This window comes from Ptychodera flava, chromosome 22 (assembly GCF_041260155.1).
Source record: "Ptychodera flava strain L36383 chromosome 22, AS_Pfla_20210202, whole genome shotgun sequence".
In the NCBI taxonomy this organism is placed as follows: domain Eukaryota; kingdom Metazoa; phylum Hemichordata; class Enteropneusta; family Ptychoderidae; genus Ptychodera; species Ptychodera flava.
In genome coordinates, this window is record NC_091949.1 from 17,025,845 (window position 1) to 17,052,006 (window position 26,162).

General features: G+C 35.7%; 1 protein-coding gene across 34 annotated transcripts in view; it reads left to right on the forward strand.

Annotated features, from left to right (window-relative positions):
- Nucleotides 1–26,162, forward strand: part of LOC139122823 (calcium-activated potassium channel subunit alpha-1-like) — a 145,274-nt gene that overhangs the window by 55,076 nt on the left and 64,036 nt on the right. For 31 of the 34 annotated variants that reach the window (XM_070688589.1, XM_070688591.1, XM_070688595.1 and 28 more), the window contains exons 2-7: nt 11,685–11,746; nt 13,763–13,856; nt 14,657–14,768; nt 17,058–17,209; nt 18,304–18,474; nt 21,134–21,225. In XM_070688589.1, the coding sequence (XP_070544690.1) occupies nt 11,685–11,746; nt 13,763–13,856; nt 14,657–14,768; nt 17,058–17,209; nt 18,304–18,474; nt 21,134–21,225 (683 nt within the window). Of the gene's footprint in view, nt 1–11,363; nt 11,426–11,684; nt 11,747–13,762; nt 13,857–14,656; nt 14,769–17,057; nt 17,210–18,303; nt 18,475–21,133; nt 21,226–26,162 lie in introns of all 34 variants that reach the window. The other 3 variants (XM_070688590.1, XM_070688614.1, XM_070688623.1) reach the window with 1 other exon arrangement.

Genomic DNA, 26,162 nt, shown 5'->3' on the forward strand with positions numbered 1-26,162 from the left:
TAGCAATCTAGTGTTACTGTAGTGTGCACTGGAGAGTCATATAGACAGCTGAGAGAGAGAGAGAGAGAGAGAGAGAGAGAGAGAGAGAGAGAGAGAGAGAGAGAAATCAGAACTAGACAGAAAGCTTCAGAGGAAAGATGATAGAATTTCACCCTCAAACCCATTTTACAAGTGTTGAAGTCATACTTGAGTCGTCTTCAATCCATCAGCACTACTCAGTCATACAGTTTGTATGAAACAGCACTAAGTGACAGTAAGAGCACTTTCAATAATACAGTAGTTGCGAAGAGAAAAGGATTCCAATTTTCTTGGACACTATGCGTCATTTCCCTATACAACACAAACTTAAAAATATTAATGGACATGGACTTGAATTAGCACAACGAATCAATGTTTCTAATCATGTGATTTTACTTCTTGTGTGTTACTGTGGTAACTAAAAAGGAAAGGGATTTTTCTATCTTTTCATGAGACAATTTTAAAAAAATTAATTCAATCAAGAGTGTTTATGCAGGAGCTAAAGATTAAGAAATCTTGTTTTTCTATCACTCACTGAATAATTTCAAAGTACCAGTGAAATTAACTCTGATTTAACAGTTGTAATTGGATAAAACAAATATTTCGTGTTGTGTAATTTTTAGGCGTCTTTCTCTGCTCAAGTCAGATTTTTGTGTTGACAGTGTTTATTTAGTTCAAACATAGTGGTTTAGCCTCCGAGCATTCAAAGCAATATAATAGAGTGGTTTTGGTTGATCAGTCACACGTGAAATCTTGAAGTCATGTTGGATTATTAGAAATTGACGTGGTGTGTTGATTCGATCAACAGGGGAACAGAGTGCATTATGGTATAGTTTCTGTGCATGCAATGAGATTTAATGAAATGAAGTTATAAGGCTAAAGTACATAAAAGTTACAGTTTTTGTATAAGATATGATTACTAAAAGAAGTAGGTCGGTAACTTCCTGTTTAATGTATGTGTCAGTGGTAATTTTAGACTGATGCTTGATCACTCATATTTCCATACATGTATGTCAGTTTAATTTTTTCTCACAATTCTGTCAAATGCACATTCTGTTATCATGTGTCATGCTATTAGGATTAAAACTTTATTCCTTCCAAGTTCATATGTCACCATCAGGTCAAGTTGGTTGAAAACCAGTGATGCATAACATGTGCTGTAGTTGCATTTTCACAAAATTTTGAACTTTTGAAGGCCCCTGCCAACTGTACAGATACAGTAAACATGATTTTTTCAGACTAAAGCAGCTATAACATACCAACCAAGCCAAATGGGTGAAAATATATATGGTTTTGGGTCATTACCACTTTTTACTGACTTGGCAGATGGGGAAGTGATACTGTCTGGCAGAGAAAGTAGTTTGCGTGGTTTACATTATTGTTCAGGGCAAAATGCAATTTTGACTCAATTTTATATCGACTTCTAAGCTCACTAAAATTGACAGAAAAATCGACTGAAATACCTCTCCCGACAGAATACTGTGTAGAAAGGTTTAGCACTGTTGCTGTGATTATTTCTAATTTATGCATTTTTTAGGTTGTGGTTTATAGAGTAAAATAGAATTTCACAATATTTGTCATCATGAATTTTAAACTCTGCAGTGTTTGTAACCGAGACAGGGCATTTGCGCAAAGCAGTCTGTTCTTCAAAGTGAGTGTTGGCAAACATCATCTTGAAAGTAAAGCCTCTCAGGATGATGGCAAATGGAGTGTCTGTAGGAAAAGTGTCATCCAATTTAGCGATGGCAACACTGTGAGAGAAAATTGTAAACGTCAACATTTTGATTGATGAGTTTGGTTGAAGTGTGTGTGTGTGTGTGGGGGGGGGGGGGGAGGATTCTGAAACAGATCAGAGTAAAGCGAGCATGAAATTTTGTAAAGGCAACGAATGTATGCATCCATAAGAAACTGCTTCACAAGAAAAGCCTTGGAAGTCTTACGCCAATGTTTGTTATTCATGAGAATTTTATGACCAGATTATGCAAACCATTGTAGCAATCAAATTGTCGTTTCATAGCTAGGGCATAAATACTACATCATGTAGAGAACAAACTGTAATTGATGGAATAGGAAACCGACTGAAACTTAGCCGTTAATATAAACTGCTCTGTCTTGAACTATCCCCTCATTACAATACAGGATTTTAACTAAAGCACAAATTGCTAGTATCCATTTGTATATTGTGATGGGAAGATAAAAAAAACAAACCGAGCTAATCACATGATAATAGCCGGATGTGACTTGATTATTAATGCTATATCCGATTTACATTTAAAAACTGGCTGTGCGTGACTTTGAAGCTGTATCAACCGTAATTCTGTTAAAATCTTAGCAAATTATATAAAAATTTCATATTTTCCTGTTTTCTTCTGTTTCTAGTATACAAATGGCAGTAACATCACAGTCTTGTGAATGTTAATCCTTGATAATAATGTCTTTTTAATACAGATTTATGATATTTTTCAAATTCTTTGGAAAATTTTACATATTGCTTGATTTCTGTTCAATTTTACCGACTGCTTTATCCAAGATAGAAACTGAAAGGACTCTCTCCATGTTTACTGCAGCATTAATTATCAGTTGACCACATGATGGAGGTACATATATCATTCTGTTCAGAAATAATTGAACATTAATAAAGAATATCATTTACTCCCAAAATCAATCAGCTGTTATTTTTTGTGTATTTCACACAATTTTATTGTTCTGTTTGTAAAACAAAGTGTCTCGTCCTTCTCCAAAAATCATACTGAAATATCTTGTTTGATCCTACAGTCAATGCAGCATATATGTACAACGTAATACAATGTATATGTAATGTCCATTGTTATTATTTACAACGAAATTTTAGTCTTGACCTCATTTGTCAAAAAGAACATAACATATTGTAGACCATGTGTTGTTCGTTAGGCTTGTACTGTACTTACGGTAATATTTCAACATCCAATAGGGAGAAATCGAGGAATGCACATTCATTCTCCAGAATAAAAATAATGCAATGGTATGAACTGTTACAGATGCTGTCCTTTTAAAGTAAGGCTTCACCATCACATTTTTATAACCAAACAATTAAATGCAAGGCCGGCCATCAATAATCACTCGATTGACCTTTTGACCTTTTTGTGTGTGTAAAGAATGATGTGTCCTCCTCTACAGAGAATGAGATACCCACAGTTGTTCTCCTGTGCGGATGTTGACATATGTCTGCTGTTTCTATATATAGCACTTTTACCCAATACTCATTTAGGTAAATGTTAATGACGATTTTTGCAGACTCCATTATTGATTGAGTACATTATCTCTTGTCTTAATGTCTTTATATAAATAAATGTCATTTGCTAGTTTAGTTGATGACATGCCTGTTCGTTAACTCTTAATCCTTGGTGGCATCTACGACATGTATTTGTTTTATTTGTTTCTAATGACTTGGATGAAGTAGATGTTTGTTTAACCCGCTGAGTGTGGTGATTTTCCCACCAAATTCCCAGGCAAACTTTTTACGAATTTTTATGAATTTTTCTGTCATTTTTTTGATAATTTTGGACCAAATTTACATTAATCTTCACGGGCAGTTTTTTACAAAATTTTGGAAAAAGTGAAAAAATTGTTTGGATCTGAAAAAATTTCTGGCTCATACTTTATAATGTTGACAGAAATTGACTTTTGCAAAAGGGTTGAAATAAAGTGAAAAATAGAATTTTATGTCTCAATACAAACCATCACTTTTGATAAAGTGCGTGCCTGAGATGTGATAGCATTATCAAATTATGTAGTGCCAATGAAAATGGACGAATATAGGCTACATCACTACTGATTCATCAAAGGATGACACAAATGTTTGTAAAAATTTCGAAACATGAACCTCAGTTGTGTATTAGTGCCAAGTTGCAGCACATATTGTCTTTTTTAGTCTTGAGTTGTTGTGTGGTACATTTTGTTGCTTTGTTAGTTTGTATTGTCAGGCAAAAATACGTACCGGTAATACAAATCCTGTTTGTGGAGAAGTGACATCATCTTCATGAACACTCATAAAAGTGGTATCTATATTCAAATCAATGCCACAGTGTTTAAATATACAAACTGCTGTCATTTATATTTTAACAATTAATATCACAGCAAATGTACACAATCTGTCAGTGTATCAAAGAGATGCAGTGTTTGCGTTTCTCAGCTCCAGTTTCATTATTCCCCTCACGTCAAATGCTGCTATCTCATGTAATGTCTGCATAATGTTTTCAATGCTAAAGGAAATATGCCAAGTTTCTATACCAGAAAATGAAACGGATAAATGTCTCAAATGACAGTCTCAGTGTTTGTGGGCTCGGTATGATTTATTTTTCGCAAAACCGTGACATGAAACCATATTTCTTAATTTATACCCGCTGAGAAGACAAAAGACAAGTTACTGTAGGGATGTAATGTTTTAAGTGCTATCGGTTCTAAAATAATGAACAGATTAAGAGATTTCATTCCACGAGAAGATGATTGGTATACTTAAAGCAGATTTCATCAATTGCATTATGCTTTAAATCTGAAGAAAGTCACTAATCTTTAATGTTTATCCCTTTTGCAATCAAATCTGATGCGAGAGTTAGGTAAGCACGTAAATCTCTTAGAAATAACATCGGTAACAGTGAAAATATAGTTTATAATGGCTCCAGCAAGCATGTCAAGAATAATGATTGCCATTATCAAAGTGTCAAGGATAAGCATAAGATACTATGGTATACGTTATCGCTTTTGAGACAGATGGCACTGTCATGTCAAATTTTCAGTTTTAGATTCATAAATTATTGGCTTTCAAGTTTAATGGCTACTCAATTTTGAAACCGCTAGAGAAAAAAAATGGTTTATCACTGATCTCGTTTTTGGAAAAATTTTATTATTACGTATACATATGTACTCAGAGAGAGGCAGCTATGTCAATGTCAATATCTCTAAATTTTAGGAAATAATAAGTACACAAACATTATATTGTTTTACAAGTAATCAATTTTGTTGAAAAACTATTATGTCCATTGTACATATGACATTAATCATATCTGTCTTGGCCATCTGTAAAATTATATTTATGCAAATCTTTTCACAATAAAATAAAAAAAGATGATGTAATTTCTTTTTCTCCCAAATATTGTATTTCAACTTTGGTAGACGGTATTAGAACCAAAACAGTCTTGTAGCCATGTGTTTATGGCAGTGGATTTGTTTTTAAGATGTCTCCCACCAAGTTTTAGTTCAAGGCATGTTTTACCCATCGAATGTTACTTGCAACCAAGTTGAAATTATGAAAGGCGTGAATTACATATTCATATTCTGTAATAAATGAAGAATTACCACCGCTAATTGTAAAAATTAACATTTTGTCTTTCTTGATTCTGGTCAAATTTGAACTGCAGATACTCAATATACATGTAACGCCTTCTGTCTCAGCTTTTGGCTGCGTTTTGGACAATTTTGCTGAAATTTCTATTCATCAGACTTAGGTAGCTAGGATTAGGTAACAAATTTGAAACGTTCAGTGATCTCTGTAATGCTATTGCCTCAGTTCTCTTGGGTTCACTTCCTGCATTAAAAGCCACCTGACAAGTGGTGTCTTCGGATTATGCAGATCATAAATCTCAAGTCACAAGGGTTCAGTTTCTCATGCTGGTCATAGAGGGCGCACTTTCAAAAGCAAATTTCCAGAAAGACATGAAAAATATGTAAAGCGCTTGGTGATTGTCACTTGGAAAATTTGTACCCATTTTAAAACTTCATATGAAATTCCAGTGTCTGTAAATATTTTGAAATATTACGGTTTCAGCATATTCTAAGACAAATTTGATAGACTATTAATAATGTGTAATCTGACTCTGAGAAGATTGCGCATAGAGACTTTTGAAAGACTGATATGTGTGGATGTAATCATGATAACGTGAGGCTCAAAAATGAGCACAAGTCATCAAAAACCTGTCAACGTTTCTGTCGACTCAGTAATACACCACAGCTATTGTGCAGTCCTGCTTCTAACCTGACCCAAAGTGAAGTCAATTTTCAGTGATCCAAAACTCGCGATTGTAGTGATTCAATTTATAGTTTTTGTGTGCCAAGCTTGTAATCAAACCTAGAGCACTGCAATCTCAATAATTGATTTTTTGCATGGTGAATAACACACCCTTTCCGTGCAAGTCCTTGAGGTACAGTGTTAATAAAAGGTTTCTTGCTTTCAAAGGAGAATTCAGCCATGCCTTATAGAGTGTGGACGGTGTTAAGTACCAGCAGATATTGGAGTTTACTGTTACAGTATTGGTTTACTGTCATATTATCAATGACTATATACACTCTTCAGAAATAACAAAATCATAATAAACCACATTATACCTGTATTATATATAATATCCTAATCTCTGGAAATTATTTGTACTTTTATGCAACTTTGTTACATGTGTACATTGCACATTGAGTTATATTCACTGGTCAATATTTTGATTTGTTTCACAGTTGAAGTAGTTGGGGACTGACATAAAATTTAAAGTGTGTTCTGCGTTTGAAATATGGTGAAAAATTATGGAAAAATTTTATTGTCTCAATATGGCGATTGAGCATATATATATCTTACTAGTGGAATATATCATTTTCCTAGCAAGCCACACAACTGTACCGTCAAGTGTTTCTGAATGCTGCCTACCTACCGTTCCAAGCATATTGTGCCTACAAGAAATAAAAATTTGGTATGCCATCAAACATGAATGGTTGCTTGGTTACTCCAGGCTGGCAAAACAGTCGCCAATTTAACATGCTCCGAGAAAAAAACGCTTATCTGGAAAAGATTGCATTGCCAAGCAATGGTTACCTTTGTGATATTTCTGAAGACTCTAATTGAATTGCTGTTCCCTCATTTGTGATAAATAACATCACATATGCCCAGTGGCCTTGATGGGAAGAAAAAAACAGCTTTGAATGGAATCAGACATCCCTCAAGTGACTGCATGTGCGGTGCGTCAAGCTATAGTTGTTGAATCAATGGCTTTATCAAGGATGTTGTTCTCACATTTTCCGTGATCAGCGTGAAAAGGAGAAACATATTACACTTGGATTTCAACCAAAGTGACCTTGGATGCGATTCAGATCTTCCCAATTCAGGTCAAGTCTTCTCAGTGTCACCTTCGGAAATACTAACTGCACAACTAAATGCTACTCCACATTTGTCTGTGATATGGTGAATTTGCATATTGCAAAATTAAAAAAACAAATAAAAAGCTATCTCAACCATTAACAATGGTAATAAAATCAAGGTGATATGTAAGTGATATATTTTTTTTTTTGGATGCGAAACCATTGCTTTTACTAAATTATGTTTGGGAACCCAAACACAAATGTCGCCTAATGATTGTATTGATCAATGTATTGTAGGGAGCCCCTGTCAAATTTACCTACCAGTAGGTACCGCCATCCACAAAAACACGGAAAACCATGATTACTGGCACTTGTACTGATATATAATACAGTAATACATATCAGATGTTGTTGTCTGCTGGTGCTTCTATTAAGGAGCAATTATCTTCGCTTGTTCTCAAGAGAACCGCAAGTCTCTCAGAGCAGACTTTGTGACTTTCGTGGTATAATCCTCTGCCAAAACGGAACAGCCATCTAATAATTGATGGCTGAAATTAGTGTGAAGATAAGCGTTTTTGATCCTGTCTGCCGACAATGCGAGGAGAAGCATTTCTCATGTTGACAAGTGATGGAAAAATTGCTGTGTTATCGATTTTGTGTTCCAGGTTGTTTGGGTACATTATCAGTTTGCATTTAAACTTACTAGATTTCCAGGCTTTGAATCTCTTTAAAAAGTAATGGGTATGAAATTGTAGAGAATTCTTTGAGTCAGACCTATATCTTTAAATGTAATTTGTGAATATGATCTTCCTTAGTCCAAGGGATGCTCATGGACTAATGCATCACATTGGACTTAGGAACACTTTGGAAGGCATACTCATTGAGGTAGATTCACTATTTGCTCCAGCGAGTTGCAGTTGGAAAGCTTGCAGTGACCACAGTTTTGGAAAATGGGATGGAAAATTTAATTTTCAATGACGTACTTTAAACTTATACTATAGCTGACTGTGAATTTTAATCAGATATACCAAACTTCGCATATGTGATCTCCTTTTTTTATCAGTTCTGGAAACATAAAAATTATTTCATCAAATGTTTCAGCCTTCGCAGTAGCATTGTAAAGATCTATCAGATTCTGAAAAAGCATTTCTCCAGCAGGCAGTAGCATCTCTCTCCTCAAGGAATATACTATATTAGTGTTTAGATACGATGCAAATGTTTAATGAAGTGAAAAACACAATTACGAAAGATTAGAAATTCTGTCTTTATTTAGACATGGATTATATAGTGTGATTAAAATATTAAAACATGAATGACATAACATCAGCAGTAATTTGTGGCATAGATTAATGTATATATTGGTATTTATGCTGGTCAGAAATTTTAATTAATACATCAATTAATTTAATTAATGTCATTACATCTAATGGTTTCCAGAATACATTTCCTGCGTGGTAGAAGATCAATCTTGGTGGACATACTTTCAACAGCTGTTAAAAAGGGGTTCTGGCAAGCAGGGTTACCCCATATCAGCTTCTGTTTCACTCTTTCAAGGCCGTGCTTGCTACTAGCGACAATTGTAGCCGTGTATAAATTGTGAGCCTCAGGACTAGAGAACAAAAATTGAACTCTCTATGACCGACTACATGCTGCAGTCAAAATTTATGAATGCTGAAACATCTGCTGCTATTATTTTTCCCAGGTCTGTCTTATAAAAGTAACATTGTATAGTTTTCAGTTGCATATCTCTTGTGCCAGTAGTCTTTGGTTTAGTAGTCAGCTATTATCTACAAGTCTACCAGTAAGGCCATTACTGCTGATCGTCTTATTAAAGCAAATAGAATTAATTGTGACCTTAATAGTGTCTTAATTAGAATGAAAGTTATTAACAATATGTATGTGTACTTAATTAGTATCATTGTATACTCAATGTCAGTGTTGATAAACAACTAATTATGCAAATGATTTGCATTTTTATAATATCTTTATCAACATTATGTTGCGTTTATTATGGATGTATAACATTGTTGCTTCAAAACTTGACTACAGATATCTTATTGGTTGTGACGTTTTCTTTATTTGAAACATGTCTGTCACATGCCGACCAATTTGTTCAGTGGTTATAAACATGTGGTGTTTGTTATTTTCATTTGCTGAGTCTGTCTGTAATAGGAGTGCACATTTACCTTCACATGCAAATCATATTGTACATGGACATGTTGAATTAAGTGATGGAGTAATGGAGAATATTTTATTTGTCGGCCAAATTTCCAGTGTTGAAATATAAAAAACTGTCGTATGCTTTTGGGGGAGGGGGGTAAAAAAACCTCTGTGATTGACAGCTATCCCAGCGTAATCAATATCTCATTATGTATTCTTTCTTTGTGGCACAAACAAACTCTCAGCATAATGCAAATGCGACTCGCGGCCTGCAGCTGCTCTGCTCCGAAAGTGAATTTTGAATTCATTATTAAACTCCCGACAGATGTCATCACTGGTCAAACATATCATCCGAGAGATTTCTGACTTTGCAATTGATGAAATATATTGCAAAAACGAGAATGCGATATCTGGCATGAGTACTCCGTCATCCTACAGAGATGTGTTCAGTTACTTGTATTAACGAAATTGCAATTTGCAAGATTATTTTTTGCGAATGCCTTTTGAATCTATTTGTCCCAAATTTGTGCAGTCAATTTTACAGATATCTTGGAAAACGGGCAAAATATGTGAATCACAATGTATTGCTGAAACATAACCAGGCTTCTGTTGAACCAATAGGATTCTAAAGACCCTACTCTGTGCTACACAGCGTTGCTCAGTAATTCATACCATTAGCGTAATTTAAAACCTGCCCAGCTCTGCGCCGCCGCCGTATGGAGGATTTGAACACACTTGACTTGTAGCCACATCAGCTTTTGCAGCTGTCAGAATTGCTTTCTACCCCGGCAGGCATCCCGGCAATACACACTGGGGTATCTTAACCCTTTCACCACCATGGTTTGTCCCAAATCCATTGTTTTCTATGGTAAAGTTGGACCTGTATACAGGGAACTGGGGGTGAAAGGGTTAATGAACACTTCATCGCATGGCAGGGCCATTGAGCATACACTATACAAGTCATGCTGTACTTCAAATATACACTTTAATGGCATTTATTTAGCAATAACTCCAAAGCCGTTGAGAAAAGTAGAGTTCTTCATTTTTCCAAAGGATTTGTCTTTTTTTGTCACCCTCATATAAATTTTGTATTTTTAGTGCATTTTTTCACCAAAACAAAACATCGCCACATAACTATATCAGCCAAAAGAAGATTAGAAACCCACTTTCTTTCATAATTTCATTGCCAGTGATGCTGCAAGAATAATGACTGCCTATTTTAGATGACACAACTATAACAGTGCCGCCATTCCAATTTTTCATTCAATATGATTGACACTGTGTGCATGTGACAACCATAGACCTGTCATTTATAGCGAGCAGGGAAATGAAATTGCATCGCGTGAAAACGGAAAATAACTTTTGATATGATAGGGATTCGTACGTCAATTACACACAGATCAATAGTTCCCAGTGATGTCACTTTTGATCTGAATCGTACTTCCCTTTCATGATGTGATTTCAAGCATTTGACAGTGACCTTTGACCTTTCTCGCATTCCTCGATATATGGATAATTACCCTTCATGTGAAAGAAATGATGAAATTTACCCATTGCCAAGTTCAAAGGTGAATCGGGTCAAAACAGTATACCAGTAGCGTCAAACAGAAAACATTAACATGTAGGCCGTGTTTTGAAGGGTTTCTCAAGGACATTCATTTGCGATATTGCATTTATATTTCAAAAAGCATAAAAAAGTCATAAAAAAATAAATGAAAGTTCAATTCCACATAAAATATCCAAATATTCATATTTTTACATGTGTATACTGATAGATAGATAGGTACATATACATGTAGGTTGATTAGATCATAGATAGATCATAGATAATAGATATATAGATAATAGCTTGGTAGATAGATACATACTGGTAGATAGATAGATAATAGATAAATAGATGGATGGATAGATACATGTAGAGAAATAGATTTATTTAGATATTAGCTTGCTCATTTGGCCAATATCTTAATTTCATCCAAATAAGCCATTCCAAAAAACCCTGGAAGTGGAACGCATACCATCATGCATTTATTTACTAATGTTGAATTTCTCTCTTTTTTGCCTCATCCCCTTCACACGCAATCGACCAGGTGGTTGTCTGCTTATCATTAAGCTTAACCTCATTTGTATTCTATTTGGTTGAATCCGACCTGTAAGTATATCCATATCTACCACGCAAAGGGAAACGGTTGCACAAAAAAACCCACACACATCTACAGCATTTTGTCAAGCCCCCCACCCCACCCCACCCCACTTGCCACCGCCCCCTTGGTGTCTCACGCAAAAATCTGGTGAAAGTTGTCCCTAGTACATGTTGTAACACTAAGTTGCATGGTGTGTTTTATATTTGCATGATTGTTCTAGATGTTAGCGTCTCTTCTTTTATCTTTTTCCCACTCGTCGTGCTGTAGGTTTTGGTGATATTTCTGCTGAGTGTTGGGTCAGTCATTATCTACATTTACCAAGCATCTGAGTAAGTATTTTACATTTCAGCCCAGATGTTAAGTCTCACATTTGTACAGAAATGCGACTTTTACAATGCATTAATTTTACATCTGTGAATTTCACTGATGTATGAAAAAACTGAAACCAAATTTTTACAACTATAACTGCCAATATATGAGTGAAGTGTTGCACTCGTCCAAAAGGCCCAGTTGCAAGGCAGTAGTGGTGACAATTTGTTCAAAATGTGATTGCTACTGAGACAGAATTTGACCAGTTCCATTAAGATGCTACCATGACCTGCCAATGTTTAAAGTGACTATCAAAATAACAACAGCTGCATTTCAGAATTTTGACCATTGCTTTAGTTAAACTGTTCCAGAACAGATGATCTGCATTTATACCAAGTTCTATTTTGTATTGAAAACAAAATTTCCTATTGGTAAAATTTATGGAACGGTGAAGTTTGAAAGCCCACAAGATTTGACTGAAAAGCATAACTCAAAAAGCCCTGTACCATACAAAACATGAGTTCTGGCAACTTTTATGTCTGGCAATGGTTCATTTCTCTGTACAGAATTAACACCTCAAACCCAGATTTGAACAAGTCATAATTGTTAAAATGTACAATTATATTGTTTATGACAACAAGTTTTTAGACTTTGACCTAGGCATAATTTTTTACAAAATTACATATCATCGACTACTACTAGCAGGAATGAAAAAATCAAATTTAAACAATTCACTGAAAAAATCAGTTCAAAGAGGAAATTTCCAATAGGTTTTTGCACACTGAATCTTGTTTCCAAGTTTCAGGTATTAGAGATAAAAAAATTACCTTTGATGTAATTTGTAAAGAGTCACAAAATTTACAGGTAGGGCCCAGTGGTTGCAAGTTATACTGACAGTGTATAATACAAACAATAAGTTCTGTGTAATTTGCCTGAGATTAAAATACAGCCATGAATCTCAGTTTGCTTTCTCTGTGTAAATGTGTGTACACTGTGATGTTCAACTGTCTGTAAAGAAATTGAATATTTGCGATACGTCCTCACATCACATGGGAATAAGACACGGTGAATGGAGAGCACAAATCTAGTGTGATGTCTCACCATTTTGTCACATATGTATATTGTAGATGTGTGTTGGTATGATACTTTTTAGACTTTGCAATGTTTTGTTCAAACTATTGTTTTGTGCATCTCACTCTGCACGTTGTACATGCAAATTGTGTACACTAGTCGCCTAGGTAACCAGACTAGTAGGCTTCTATGGAATCAGTTGCTATGGTGATTTGATGTTCGCTGGAAGGATGGCTAACAAGATGTGCATTATCCCAGTGTGCGTACGTGATTTTCAAGTAAAAATTTCATCCTGCTGTCTGTGTTGTCATCTCATCAACATGGATGTCACAACAACTCGTCTTCTGGAAAATTTTAACCTGCATGGAGATGATAGTATAGATCAAGGATTATGGAGACAACAGTACAATCATATCAAACAGTCACTTCTTTCAAATGCAGTCACTCATATATATATATATATATATATATATATATATATATATATATATATATATATATATATATATATATATATATATATATATATATATATATATATATATATATATATATATATATATAAATGAGCTTAGGCTGTTCTTTACGAATTATCAATCTGTCATTTATTTGGTCTCCTAAATTAACATAAATGTTCCATTTCGTAATTATCCAATGTCACTCCAATTACCTAGTTACGTACCTAAATCATTAATTTCATAACAATTAATCCTACAGAGTGACTAAACACTGACAAGTAACAAAGAAGAAAGTTTGATCAGATTTCTTTTCAGACCAGTGTGTGAAGGACATATTTAGAAACAGAGTTACTGGAGGATGTGTGTTTCTTTTGACATTGGAGAGAGAAATTGAACTAGAAAATTGAAATTCTCAACCACGAATGAATCCCCTAGTATAGTGTATTTGTTGATTATTTGTAATTTATTTGTTGACTATTTGTAATGAATATGTGATCTGCTTTTCAGGCCGATAGAAAGATGTTTTAATCTTGCAGAAGATGTGGTGTGGCAGATTGACCTTGCTTTTAACCTGGTGTTCTTACTTTATTTTGGTCTGCGGGTAAGTCTGGGTGCCGTTTGAAAATATTGTACACAAGGCCACCATGTTCACCAGAAGCACCTGTCCAAAGTGATAGATATTTATAGTATTAAAAAATAAGTATAGCCGTGTGTACCTTACCATTGGCGAGAATTTCTATATTGACATGAATTCATTGATTAAAATTTCTGACAAGGATATAATGGCTGAGATCCCAGTTGTCACACTATGATATTAAAATGTTGTACAGATGCCCTCCCTCCTCATAAAAGGATAGGTTCAAACCTGTGCTGTAAACAGGAGGGAGTGGGGCCCTTGTAAACGATTGGTAAAGGGGAGGAAGGGGAGGGTAATGATGGAAGCTACTGGTACTACAAGTCATTCATAAATCAAGGGCTTGAGCCAGGTATTTTTGCTGGATGGTGTAAAATTGTTACTATCAAACCAAAATGAAAAGTCCATGCATTAATATGCACTGTACAAGTCACCAATCAGACACTACATCATTTGTACAAGCAGCTAGAAGTTATTATCAGATGGAGGCTGTCCAAGAGGTGAAAAACCAGGCATACCAAAGGCAATCGTGTCCTCTTCAAAAGACATTAGATATTCAAGTTAACTGGATATTTGCATTTGAAAAAAAATTACCTGCAATATGTAATTGTTCAGGTGTATCTTTGAACTCTGAGATTTTTCAACCATGTAGTTTTGATCTTTTGTACAAAGTGTACCGTAAAATACCATCGATCACAAGGACTTGAATAATGTCTCTGTATCGATTGTAATAATTAGTTGCACTCACTTTTATTATCTAATTTCAGTTCATTGCAGCAACCGATAGACTATGGTTTTGGTTAGAATTGAATTCACTGGTCGATTTTTTTACCATTCCACCAATATTTGTATCCATCTACCTTCAAAGGCATTGGCTAGGTAAGTCAAAGGTGGCATCACTATTCCATAAAATATTTAACAAAAACTCTCCGTAGACCTCCTTCTATTCAAAAAACAGTATCGCTTTCTCCTTTCAGTACCTTACATTGTGGGATAAAAATTAATTGACATCATTTCTAGGAAGGTGATGATAAAAGTTTGATATCTGTAAAGGCCAAATAAAAACTCAATAATCCAACCTACCCTTGAAACCACTACAGACAATATACACTTTGTCCCCAATTTCAAAAAAATTCTAGCAAACTATCTGAATTTTACAGTATTTTATAGGTCTCTGCTAGTATAACATAAAGAGAAAAACATTCCTCTGACCTACCTACACAAATTTATGGAAGCATGTTACCAGAAATACGCAATTTTGTTTTCTTAGCCTGACCTCAATGCTGTCTAGTATGTACACAGTACATCTCAATATTGAATATGGAAATACATAGATAATTGAACAGAGAAATGTTCATGAGTGCATTGAGCGCATATATGTAATATCTGATCTGTATGAGATGATTATCTCTTAAAATTTTAGTACAGGTTTTCTCCATGCAGTTTGGAGATACTTGGATATCAGGTGTAGTGTTTACTCATAATGTAACAAAATGAATCAACTTTTGAGATGACAGTAAAAATGTTTGGTCAACACTTTTGATTTCTGGGTTTCGGAAACCCTCTTTCTTGCCAGTGATTGCTGCAGACATTTTGTTAGATCATGAAAATCCATGCCATGTTTATATTGCATTAGAATGTGCAGTCCCACTTTGAATTTCAGCTTTCACTGTGTCTGGGTGACCGCTTTATGAGAACAAAAGGGCTTGCTAAAAAGACCTTGTATAAAGCATGATATTTTCAGAGACAAGAGTATGGAAGCATGAGCTTAGGAGAGGAAAACTAAAAATATTATCTTTCCCTACCCAGTTACTGCATCAAATTATGTGAGACTTAGTTGAGATATTTTTTCAGTATTTTTTTCATAGAAGTTCACACACACGACAATTTGTATAGATTCCAAATAGTATAACGCAAGTTATAAAAGAAAGTCATTGCTCGCTCCAACCCGCCCTGCTTTTCAGAATTCGCGTTTATTACCTTTTGAGAACATATGGCTTTTCAGCCTTGCCAAAATAATTTAACCCGACTGCCGAATCGACAGACATAAAACCATATCCTTTTACACAAATGCCATATTTGCCGCAGGGAAGGTCCATTAATTGTACATCAACCTGCATTTAGCCAATTACCCTCAAAAAGAAAGTTCTCTTCAACTTTGTTCACTGTCCGCAAAGTTGACAAATTGTAGAAATGGATTCATGTTTACTGCAGTGTAGAAAGGCCATTTAGACCAAGTTTGACATTGAGATAATACCATGATTCGCCCAAGGAATGCATTAAATCTTGTTTTACTGTATTTGAGAGACAGGAATGATACTGAATGGAGATCGTAAACATACGGTGCGCATAAATTTCTGCAATTTTATAGATGCAACTGTGAAACTTATGTTCCTGACATTTCTTGTTTTTCTGCCTCCAAGAGACAAGATGAGTAACACAAGTGTTCCGCATAAATTGCCAATTTCATTACTCTCTTGAAGACAAGATGCTCTAACCTTTTCACCAGTGTATGCCAGTAAACAGTCCACTTTCACGTCCCTTTGAGCACCAAAGTCAATTTTTGTCGCCTTTATAAAATATACCCAAGTCTTGCTTTTTCTAATTTTTGCCAATATTTTGATGAAATACTGTAGCCAATGAAATGTAGTGTCCATTTGGTCCAAAATTATCAAAGGATTACAGAAAAATTCATAAAAATTGGTGAAATGTTGCACTAAAATGTTGGCGGGAAAAATTACAGCCTAAAAGGATTAAAAGCAACATGTTTTGGCCTAACCATGGTGAAATGATAGCATCGGTCCATGTCAAATATTTGTCTGTCTCTCTTTCTGTCACAGAGATACTAACACATACACACTTTTGTTTACTCAATATATTCGGAAAGTACAAAATAATTGTAAAATTTGCAACAGTCAAGTTGTCCCACAGTACATTGCAATAGGTCTTGTGTAAACCCTTGTTTCCTTATAAAAAGAATATTCCTTCTGATGTGGTCCGATCACATTGAGTCCCTTAAAACCTGTTCACACCCAATCCCTGTAAACAGGTCCACAATCACCATTGACAATAATGGGTATGGGCCATACCATGGTGGTGAAAGGGTTAAGATAATTAAAGTTAAAATACTGATTATAGTTTTTTTTCACTTATTTTTTCATGTTGCAGGTCTCAGATTCTTGAGGGCCCTAAGGCTAATGCAGCTACCTGAGATAATGCAGTTTCTCACCATCCTAAAAACTAGCAACTCAATAAAACTAGCCAACTTGTGCTGCACGCTAGTCAGTATATGGCTAACCGCTGCAGGGTTTATACACTTGGTGAGTAGCTAGCCGACTTGTGAGAATTCATCTCCACAGCTGTTAGCACTGAGAGGCAATATATCATGTGTACACTACATGATGAGAGAGTGATTTTCTTCAAGGAGAGTTCAATGAACTTAAACAAGAATGATCCTTCTTCTATGAGGAGACAGTACTGGTATACACATGTTGACTGGCCATGAGGGTAACAGCATATGTTTCTTTCTAAGAGGGCCTGAGGTTCATCCCAAAAGAGTCTGTTTTAGGAGTCCAAGGCCGAGGGGAAGCGACTGTTTTGGGCAACGCTCAGGCCCAAGGGAAAACAAACGTATGTTCTTGCCCAAAATATGGCCAGTCAATATATGCTTTGTACTGTAATACACATCAAATTTTCCTTGCTGAAAAATCAAGAAACTTCTATGCCATCACTCATCCCTGTTGCAGACAACATCACTATCCTCCTTTGCATGTTCAAAAATGTACACATGAATAGGTGACACTTTAAAGCTTATCCAGTAAACAGTGGTATAAGCCGTTAAAGGCTGGTTAACAGTTTCCAAAACTGTGAGTTGATTACTGGTTCTGTGCATGTAATGGCACCCACAGGACAAATACCATGTGATTATAAATTGGCAAATCACAACAGGGATTGTTGATGACGAGCGTTACTGAGAATCACCGGTTCCTCATAGCACATCAACATATATGTGTCATTTGTACATGATCACATAATATGACTTTGTCATGTCCAGATACAACTCATATGCTTTAATTACACAGGATTTAAAGAAATATTGGATGAATAGCCTCCAAGTCTAAAGCAAAACTTGTCCTATGTCGTGATGACATCAAAGTGTTCGCTATCACACTATAGAATGGTTAGATCATATGCAACAGACAAAAAGCTAGTATAGTTTTGCATCACTCAGAGAGATACACTAATGACTGCTATCAAGACAAATAATTTGTAGATTAGTGTAATGTATGTAAAGTGATACTAATTTTGTTGTACTCTCTCTCTCTCTCTCTCTCTCTCTCTCTCTCTCTCTCTCTCTCTCTCTCTCTCTCTCTCTCTCTCTCTCTCTCTCTCTCTCTCCCCCCCCTCCCCCCAGGTTGAAAACTCAGGAGATCCCTGGGAGCAGTTTGCCAATGCTCAACACATGACGTATTGGTTGTGTGTTTATTTACTGATGGTTACCATGTCAACCGTAGGTTACGGTGATGTTTACGCGGAAACCACCATGGGCCGTATATTCATGACTTTCTTCATTATGGGTGCTTTGGTAAGATTTTGTTTTCCATTAAGTACTTGATATTTTGAAAAATTTTTTCTGCCTGCTATGTTCATCAGCTCCTACAAATATTTTTCCATGCTCTTGCAGCTATATCGTTGTTACCAGGAATGCAATAATTCAACAAAAAATGTGTATTTCCATCCATTCCAAAGCCTAAGGTGATGTGACAACTAAACAAAGAACTTTTTCCATGAGAGAATTTGCCTTAGTAGAACCACAGTCCTCCACAAAACGGTCAAGAAACGCCACCAGTTTCTTTTGTTATAGTCCGGGTTTCGATTGGGCTTTCTGTTGATTTTACTGATGGGGATAATCCCGGATTATCACGCGTGCGGCGGGAGGTGTTAACAGTTACGTGCATAAAATTATCGTAAGCAGAAACTTTATTCTCCCAGAATGCATTCTGATTATTGTCTGCGCATGTGTCTAAAGGCCAAAGTTTGTTTACATCTAGCTGCCTGCCGTGGAGTCACGCAGCTATGTACAAGTTCGGAGACGATTTCGTCAATTTTGACGACTCCCATGTTGATTGTATTGGGACTTCATTTTGGAAGATAAAAATCCTGCGTCGACACGTACTGCTGCGAAACCCAAGCCTTGCGTGGTCTTCCAATGTCCACAGTGTAGCAACCGATACAATCAGTTTGTATATAAATACCCATCGATGGGCTGACCACGGGTCTCTCGTGGGTAACATACGAAACCCATACACGACATGATTTGTATCTCACTTGATCCTCAATCAGGAAAATCAATGGCAGAGAGTCTGGCACACAGGCTTGGGGAGGTCATGTCACCAAAATGTCGCGACACTTGTAGGGTTTCTAGATTCTCTAAATTTGGCGGTCTGAGAATTCGAAAGGTCGACAAAATCAAAACATTGGGTTCGGCAGTAACTTGTGTCTTTAAGAAAGAACAGATTCCGTCATGAACCTGATTGCCTACTTTTGAGAAGACTGAACGATCGGTAGGGACGCACTTGAAACCTCTGAACGATCGATAAAGGAGAAAAAAAGGGGCGAAAAACGTTGCACTATTACCATAACGCCCAACTCTCAATGGGTCGACGCACGGTCGACGGGAGACACCTTGCAAAAACAAGGTCATTGTAAGAGTTCCTTGATTTCGTGCATTGAATTTTGTTGAAAACGATTAAAAATTTCAAATCGAACTCTCAAAGTTTGGAACTGAGGAATTATCATGTTAAATCGATATCAAAAGGGAGTTAAGGAAGACATTTTAGGATTTTCCCATGTAATGCAGATACGACTCGTCGATCCCAAGCGACGCCATTTTGTTTTCAGTTGAAAATATAAACGCGACAAAAAAGACTAGTTTTCTTGTCGAATTAGGTTTCAAAATAACAACACAACACGATTCCCTATTTTTTCGAAGTCTTTGCCTTGTTAGAAGGTGCATGACTTACTTTTTTGATGAAAGGTGAAAAAACAAACGGGGGAGTAAAATTCACAGTGTTTCCGAAATGCATGGCGTCGGTCAAGATCACCTCATAGCTGAACTCAGCCATAAAATATCATCCAAGATTTCTCGATAGTGACCTAGATCTTTAAGGAACTGTTTTACTCATCTTCTCACCAGTCTTCAAATACATGCGAAACAGTGCAGAAAGATGAAAATAAAGTAGCTTGATTGACTGAAAATCGTAGGATACCGGAGCGGGACCGTGTCACAAGACGCCACTGAAACAAGACGCTAACTTGCGTATGACGTCATTCGCTTCCTGCGTCCACCGCAACGCGGACTGTTGCAACTGTGTAGGTGATTAGCACCTTTGAACAAAAGCGTTTCTTGACCGTTTTGTGGAGGGACCGTAGTAGAACAGTCAACTTATTGTCAACTCATTGTTCTTCATCCAAGCTCCAGCATTTGTTATAGAGATGTCACCATGATATGTGAAAGTCATACTGAGACTGTTCTATGGCATTTTGTTCATAGATTCCTTTCTGTTCAGATTTTCGAAGTGGCCACGTATATTCTAGCTTTACTTTGACTGCAGAACAGCTATTGAGAACTTTACTGATAATGACAAATTTTGAGCACAGATATATTTCACATTCTGTAGACATCATGTCACTGATGATAACACAAACCGCTGACTTTGTTCTGAATTTGGTATTGCTTTAGTTTCTTGATTCAAAACTCATGAAATCTGTTGTAACATTCGACAGGATATGGTAAACTTAGACTTCTCATTATCAGTCTTTTATGCCATCTAAGTTCACTGTGTAATCTATAAGTGTCAGGAAAAAGAGTGTCTAACCAGTCAAATGGGTGTATTTGTGTTAGCAATCACAGATATTGATTATATTTGATTCTACAATCTATAAAATAATCTCCAGACCAAATAAAGCCCACATTCTCTATAGTGTATACTGTTTAAAACAGTTTGAAACATTTGAATTCTTCCTATCGAAGTGTGAAGCAGTTCAATATTCCCCACAATCTTTCATTTTAGAGCAAAACTGAAGAAACAATCTTCGTAAAACAAGCAAGCATGATTAAAATTCTATACTCTGTCAATTGTTTCAGATCAGGGGCATTTTAACTTATCAAATGTAAAGTGATTGATTGATTGATTGATTGATTGATCATTTTAAGTAATTCTTTTTGTCTTCTTCACTCATAGGCCATGTTTGCGAGTTACGTTCCAGAAATTATGGAGCTCATTGGTGGGAGAAGAAAATATGGTGGTTCATACAGCGGAGAAAGTGGGAAAAAGTAAGTCAAGGATGTTTGTGTACAACTTTGGTGGTTGTACACTACACGAGTAACATCAGCTTTGTCCTCATATTGTAGCATATACACAATATGAAAGCAAGGAATATGAGATCACATATTATTTTGCATCTGTGAACTTATATTGATGCGATATAGTCATGTAAGATTTTCTATCATTGTTCAGAAGATCTGTAGTTTAGTACAGCCACCCCCAACACACATGTACACACATACACACAGACACACCGTACATGCACATTTACACACACAACAAAATTTCTTTATTAAGATTCAGATTTCAAAATCAAGTGCAATTGAAGTTTAATTGGGATAAATTTGTCAAAGCTCTTTGAACTTGGTGGAGGCACCTTCTGTAGGGTGGTTTTTCATTTCAAATGTTTCATTGTGTAGTGAAAGGTTTTGTTATAAAAAGCGAGTATTTGTACTGTATCAGTTAAAATTACCAGACTATGGAACCTGCACACCGAATTGATAAATGTATCAAAGAATCTATTAACATATCGAACAAGATTCAACAAATAGGTACCAAAGAATAGAGCAGGAATTATATCAAGCACATTTAAATTACAAACTTCATTTTTTCCATCTATAAAGATAATTGAAAATAATTAGGGCGTAGAGAGATTTACTTTCTGTGGATACTTTATCAGGCAGTCTCCATGGCTAAAAATAATTCTTGCTGAAGTCTTTGTTAAAAAAATTGTATAGAGTCCACTAGGAATAGCACTTTAATGACAATGATTGTGTCGGTGACTGGAGAGAAAGACATTTCAATTAATTATCACCACAATGCTAGGCCCCAGAGAGGGAAATTTATCAAATACCATGATAATAATATCCTGAGCAGGAGATGTGACTGTAATTTTGATAAGCACTTTCTCACTCTCGGAGTTTCTGGGCAGGACTGCAGATTTAGTGGGTAGAGACAATGTTACAACCGAATAAGCACACTCAAGGGGGCCTTTTCCTATTACTTTGTAAAAGATGACTCCCTAAGTTTGTACTGATTTATGTTTATTGAAGAAAAATATGCAATTTGTGAAATTTTGATCTACCTTTATGTATGCCAAGTGCTATTTAATTTTATTTTATCAATAAACCTGAACAAATTTGATTTTGATATTAGCATATATACATTCTGATGTTGTGAATGTCACTTACAATGCTTTTAAAGTTTGAGATAAAATCTTTCAAAATATTAAGAAAATTTTTTTCTAGGGGAATATTTTGGTTACGAATGAAATGTTTCAAATCAATATAATTACCATGCTTGTAAGCATTCAGGAACTTTAAGGGTCATTCATCACATCATAAAGGAGATTAATTTTTGTCCCCACGGACACCGTCCGTAGGTTTGGTCATGTCCATGCGTGCGTCTGTGCGTGCGTGCATGCGTCCGTCCGTCCGTCCGTCCGTTCACACAGATATCTCAGAGATGCAAGAAGCGATTTCATTCAAACTTGGTACAAGGATTACTTCATATGTCATACAGATGCACGTCGATTTGTTTTGGGATACGATCCAATATGGCCGCCAGGCGGCCATTTTATTACAATTTTTTCATGTACAGAGCCATAACTCAGACATGTTTCAACCAATTTTATTCAAAGTTGGTACAAGGACATTGACCAATGTCATAGATATGCACGTCAATTTTCTTTGTGATACGATCCAATATGGCCGCCAGGCGGCCATTTTATTACGATTTTTTCATGTACAGAGCCATAACTCAGACATGTTTCAACTGATTTTATTCAAAGTTGGTACAAAGACATTGACCAATGTCATAGATATGCACGTCAATTTTTTTGTGATACGATCCAATATGGCCGCCAGGCGGCCATTTTATTATGATTTTTTCATGTACAGAGCCACAACTCAGACATGTTTCAACCGATTTTATTCAACATTGCTACAAGGACATTGACCAATTTCATAGATATGCAGGTCGATTTGTTTTGTGATACAATCCAATATGGCCGCTGGCGGCCATTTTATTACAATTTTTCATATACAGAGGCATAACTCAGGCATATCTCAACCGATTTTATTCAAAGTTGGTACAAGGACATTGACCAATGTCATAGATATGCACGTCAATTTGTTTTGTGATACGATCCAATATGGCTGCTGTGTGGTCATTTTGTTACGATTTTTTCATATACAGAGGCATAACTTAGGCATATCTCAACTGATTTTATTCAAAGTTGGTACAAGGACATTGACCTATGTCATACATATGTACGTCGATTTTTTATGTGATACGATCCAATATGGTTGCTAGGCAGCCATTTTATTACGATGTTTCATGTACAGAGCCATAACTCAGACATATTTCCACCAGTATCATTCAAAGTTGACATTGACCTATTTCATACATATGCTCGTCAATTTGTTTCACGTCATGTAGCAGTAACATGTCAATTATTGAAGTTTCGTAAGTAGGCTGATATGTCAAGAAATATGTACTGCATCAAATTCATGAAACTTTATACAGATGTTAACCGATGTTAAACTCACATTGCTTTAACATTGAAAAAGACATATCAGTGTCATTTTAATTAATTTGTAATTGCGTAAGTAATGAACTTTCCTAATTAGGGTGATATAGCCACAAATTAATACAACGTCAAATGTGATGAAACTTGATACAGATGTTGATCTCATAGTGTTGTAAATACTGCATCAAACTTTATGAAATATGGTACCAGTGATAATCTGTTAAGTGTTAGAATTGTATGCAAAAATGTTTTGCAACATCCTGTTGATTAATTCCTAGTTGACTCATTTTATGAACTTTAGGATGGTGGCCTACATTGGTTTTATGTTTTCATCACCATGGAACTCATTCTTGGCCATTGAGCGCCATCTGTATCAAAGTATTTTTATCACAGACCTAATTAATGAAGAGGACTCTATCCTCTCTGAGGACATGTAATCAAAGTACCCATTATTAACAAGTGGGGACTGTGTCATCAACGATGACTTGTTTTTGTCAACTTTGACCCAGTCTTTCAGAAATCAAGATATCTCATTTGATACCAATTTTATAATCACGCAAATGACAGCTTCTGGTAGTTTGGAGTAAAAAATTCACCTATTGTATCTCCAAGGTCAGACCATGAGCTGGGAACATCAACTAACAGCTTGCCAATATTTCCGTCACATTTTCAAAGATGGAACAATTATGGACACAATACAGGGAGTGTGTGAGATACAAATATCGTATGAGAGCTTATTGTACAGTTGTGTCAAGAAATTTGCATGAATTACAAATGAACTACATCATGCATACGTGCTCAACTCATTTCCTGTTTGAAGAATGGAAATGTCGAATTTTATCTGTAAGGATATTTTTTAGCTATTACAATATTCTCCGTTTTTAATTTGATATTACACTCTGATAATAAAGAATTAATTACATTTTAGACAATTCCATCCATTAGTATTGGTAATTAACTAGAGAAAAGAGATGGTAGCTTGTCTTCCTGTTTAACAGTGATTTGAACAGGCATATAAAGTGTTGAGTAGATGGTTTGGATGAAATGTTAGCCAGTTTTTCCTGTCTCTGATTATTCTAATCTATTCGAGCTGTAGATCAGGTTTGCTTAGCAGGTAACTGGTCATTTTGTGTGATTCTATGCAATTACTGGTAGTAACTAATTGAATTCTGCGGAGAAAATCATATTATAGAAAGATTGGCGCCTTTTCATGTTGGAATAACTCCACTATCATGGCTCCATGCCCGATTCACATGATTGCAGAATTTTGCAATTTAAGGTAGTATGCGCCTTGAAAGTGAAAGACTTAAACTTTTGCTCAAACTTTCCTTAAGGAATCTTTCAGCCATTCTCTTTCAAAATCAAGAATAAAAATCGAGGGTCACCTTGCAAATTTTGGTACTAGAGAAACAAATAATCCAAGTTTTACCAATATTTAAAATTCAAAATGGCCGCCATCCCTGTGTTAACTCTATGGAGAAGAATAAAATTTTTGAATTTCAAAAAACTAAGCCAGTGCAAAGTTGCTTGCATTTCTCAAAGTTCACATGTATATACAACTGAATGAAGGTATATTTTTTGAGCAGCAATTTATAGACATTTATCCAAACATACATACGCCTGGTTTGAGACTTCTCAGCAGAGATAGGGAAACTTCATAGAATTGAATTTGTGAATGATAGGTCAAGATTTTCATGGTGGGACAGCTCCTCTGGTTGTCATGAAAAATGACATGACAAGTCCCTAGTGTGTGGCTGACAGCTGTTGCACAGCAAATGGATTCCGATCATGGAGTATTTGCTTTCAGCATCCAGCAACAGTTGTTTGCTATCATCACACACAAACAGTAATCTCATGTATAAAGTCTGCAGAATAAAACATCAGCCACAAAGGAGAATGGATAGATAGATATCCATGATTGTAAAGGTGTTAAATTTTGAAACACTTCATCAAGTATTAGAAATAGAAACCTTGTTGGCTCATTTAACCATTCCACAATCATGCTTTGATTCAAACCAATTGTTATCAACGGTGATTGTGGACTTTTTACAGAGTATTTGGGCAAATGGGTTAAAATTATTCACAAGTATATATACACTATAAGTACAAAGACACCCATTTGAATTTCAGTCTAGGGGATTATTTAACTAACTGCATCAGGTGGGTTCCCTTGATTGTATGATCATATCATATAAATCTCATCATTGTCATAACTGTTTAGATGAAATTGATAAATTAAATTAAAATAGACATTTTTGTGTAATTCACTAAGGTCTGAACTGAGCGATGCAATTTGATTACCAGTATCATCGGTGCCTGCATTCAAAGTATTTTGAATTAATCTATTCATTTAGGATGCTACGATATACTAATATCCTGCACCACAAAGCATGCATTAATGTCGGACTCACCTTT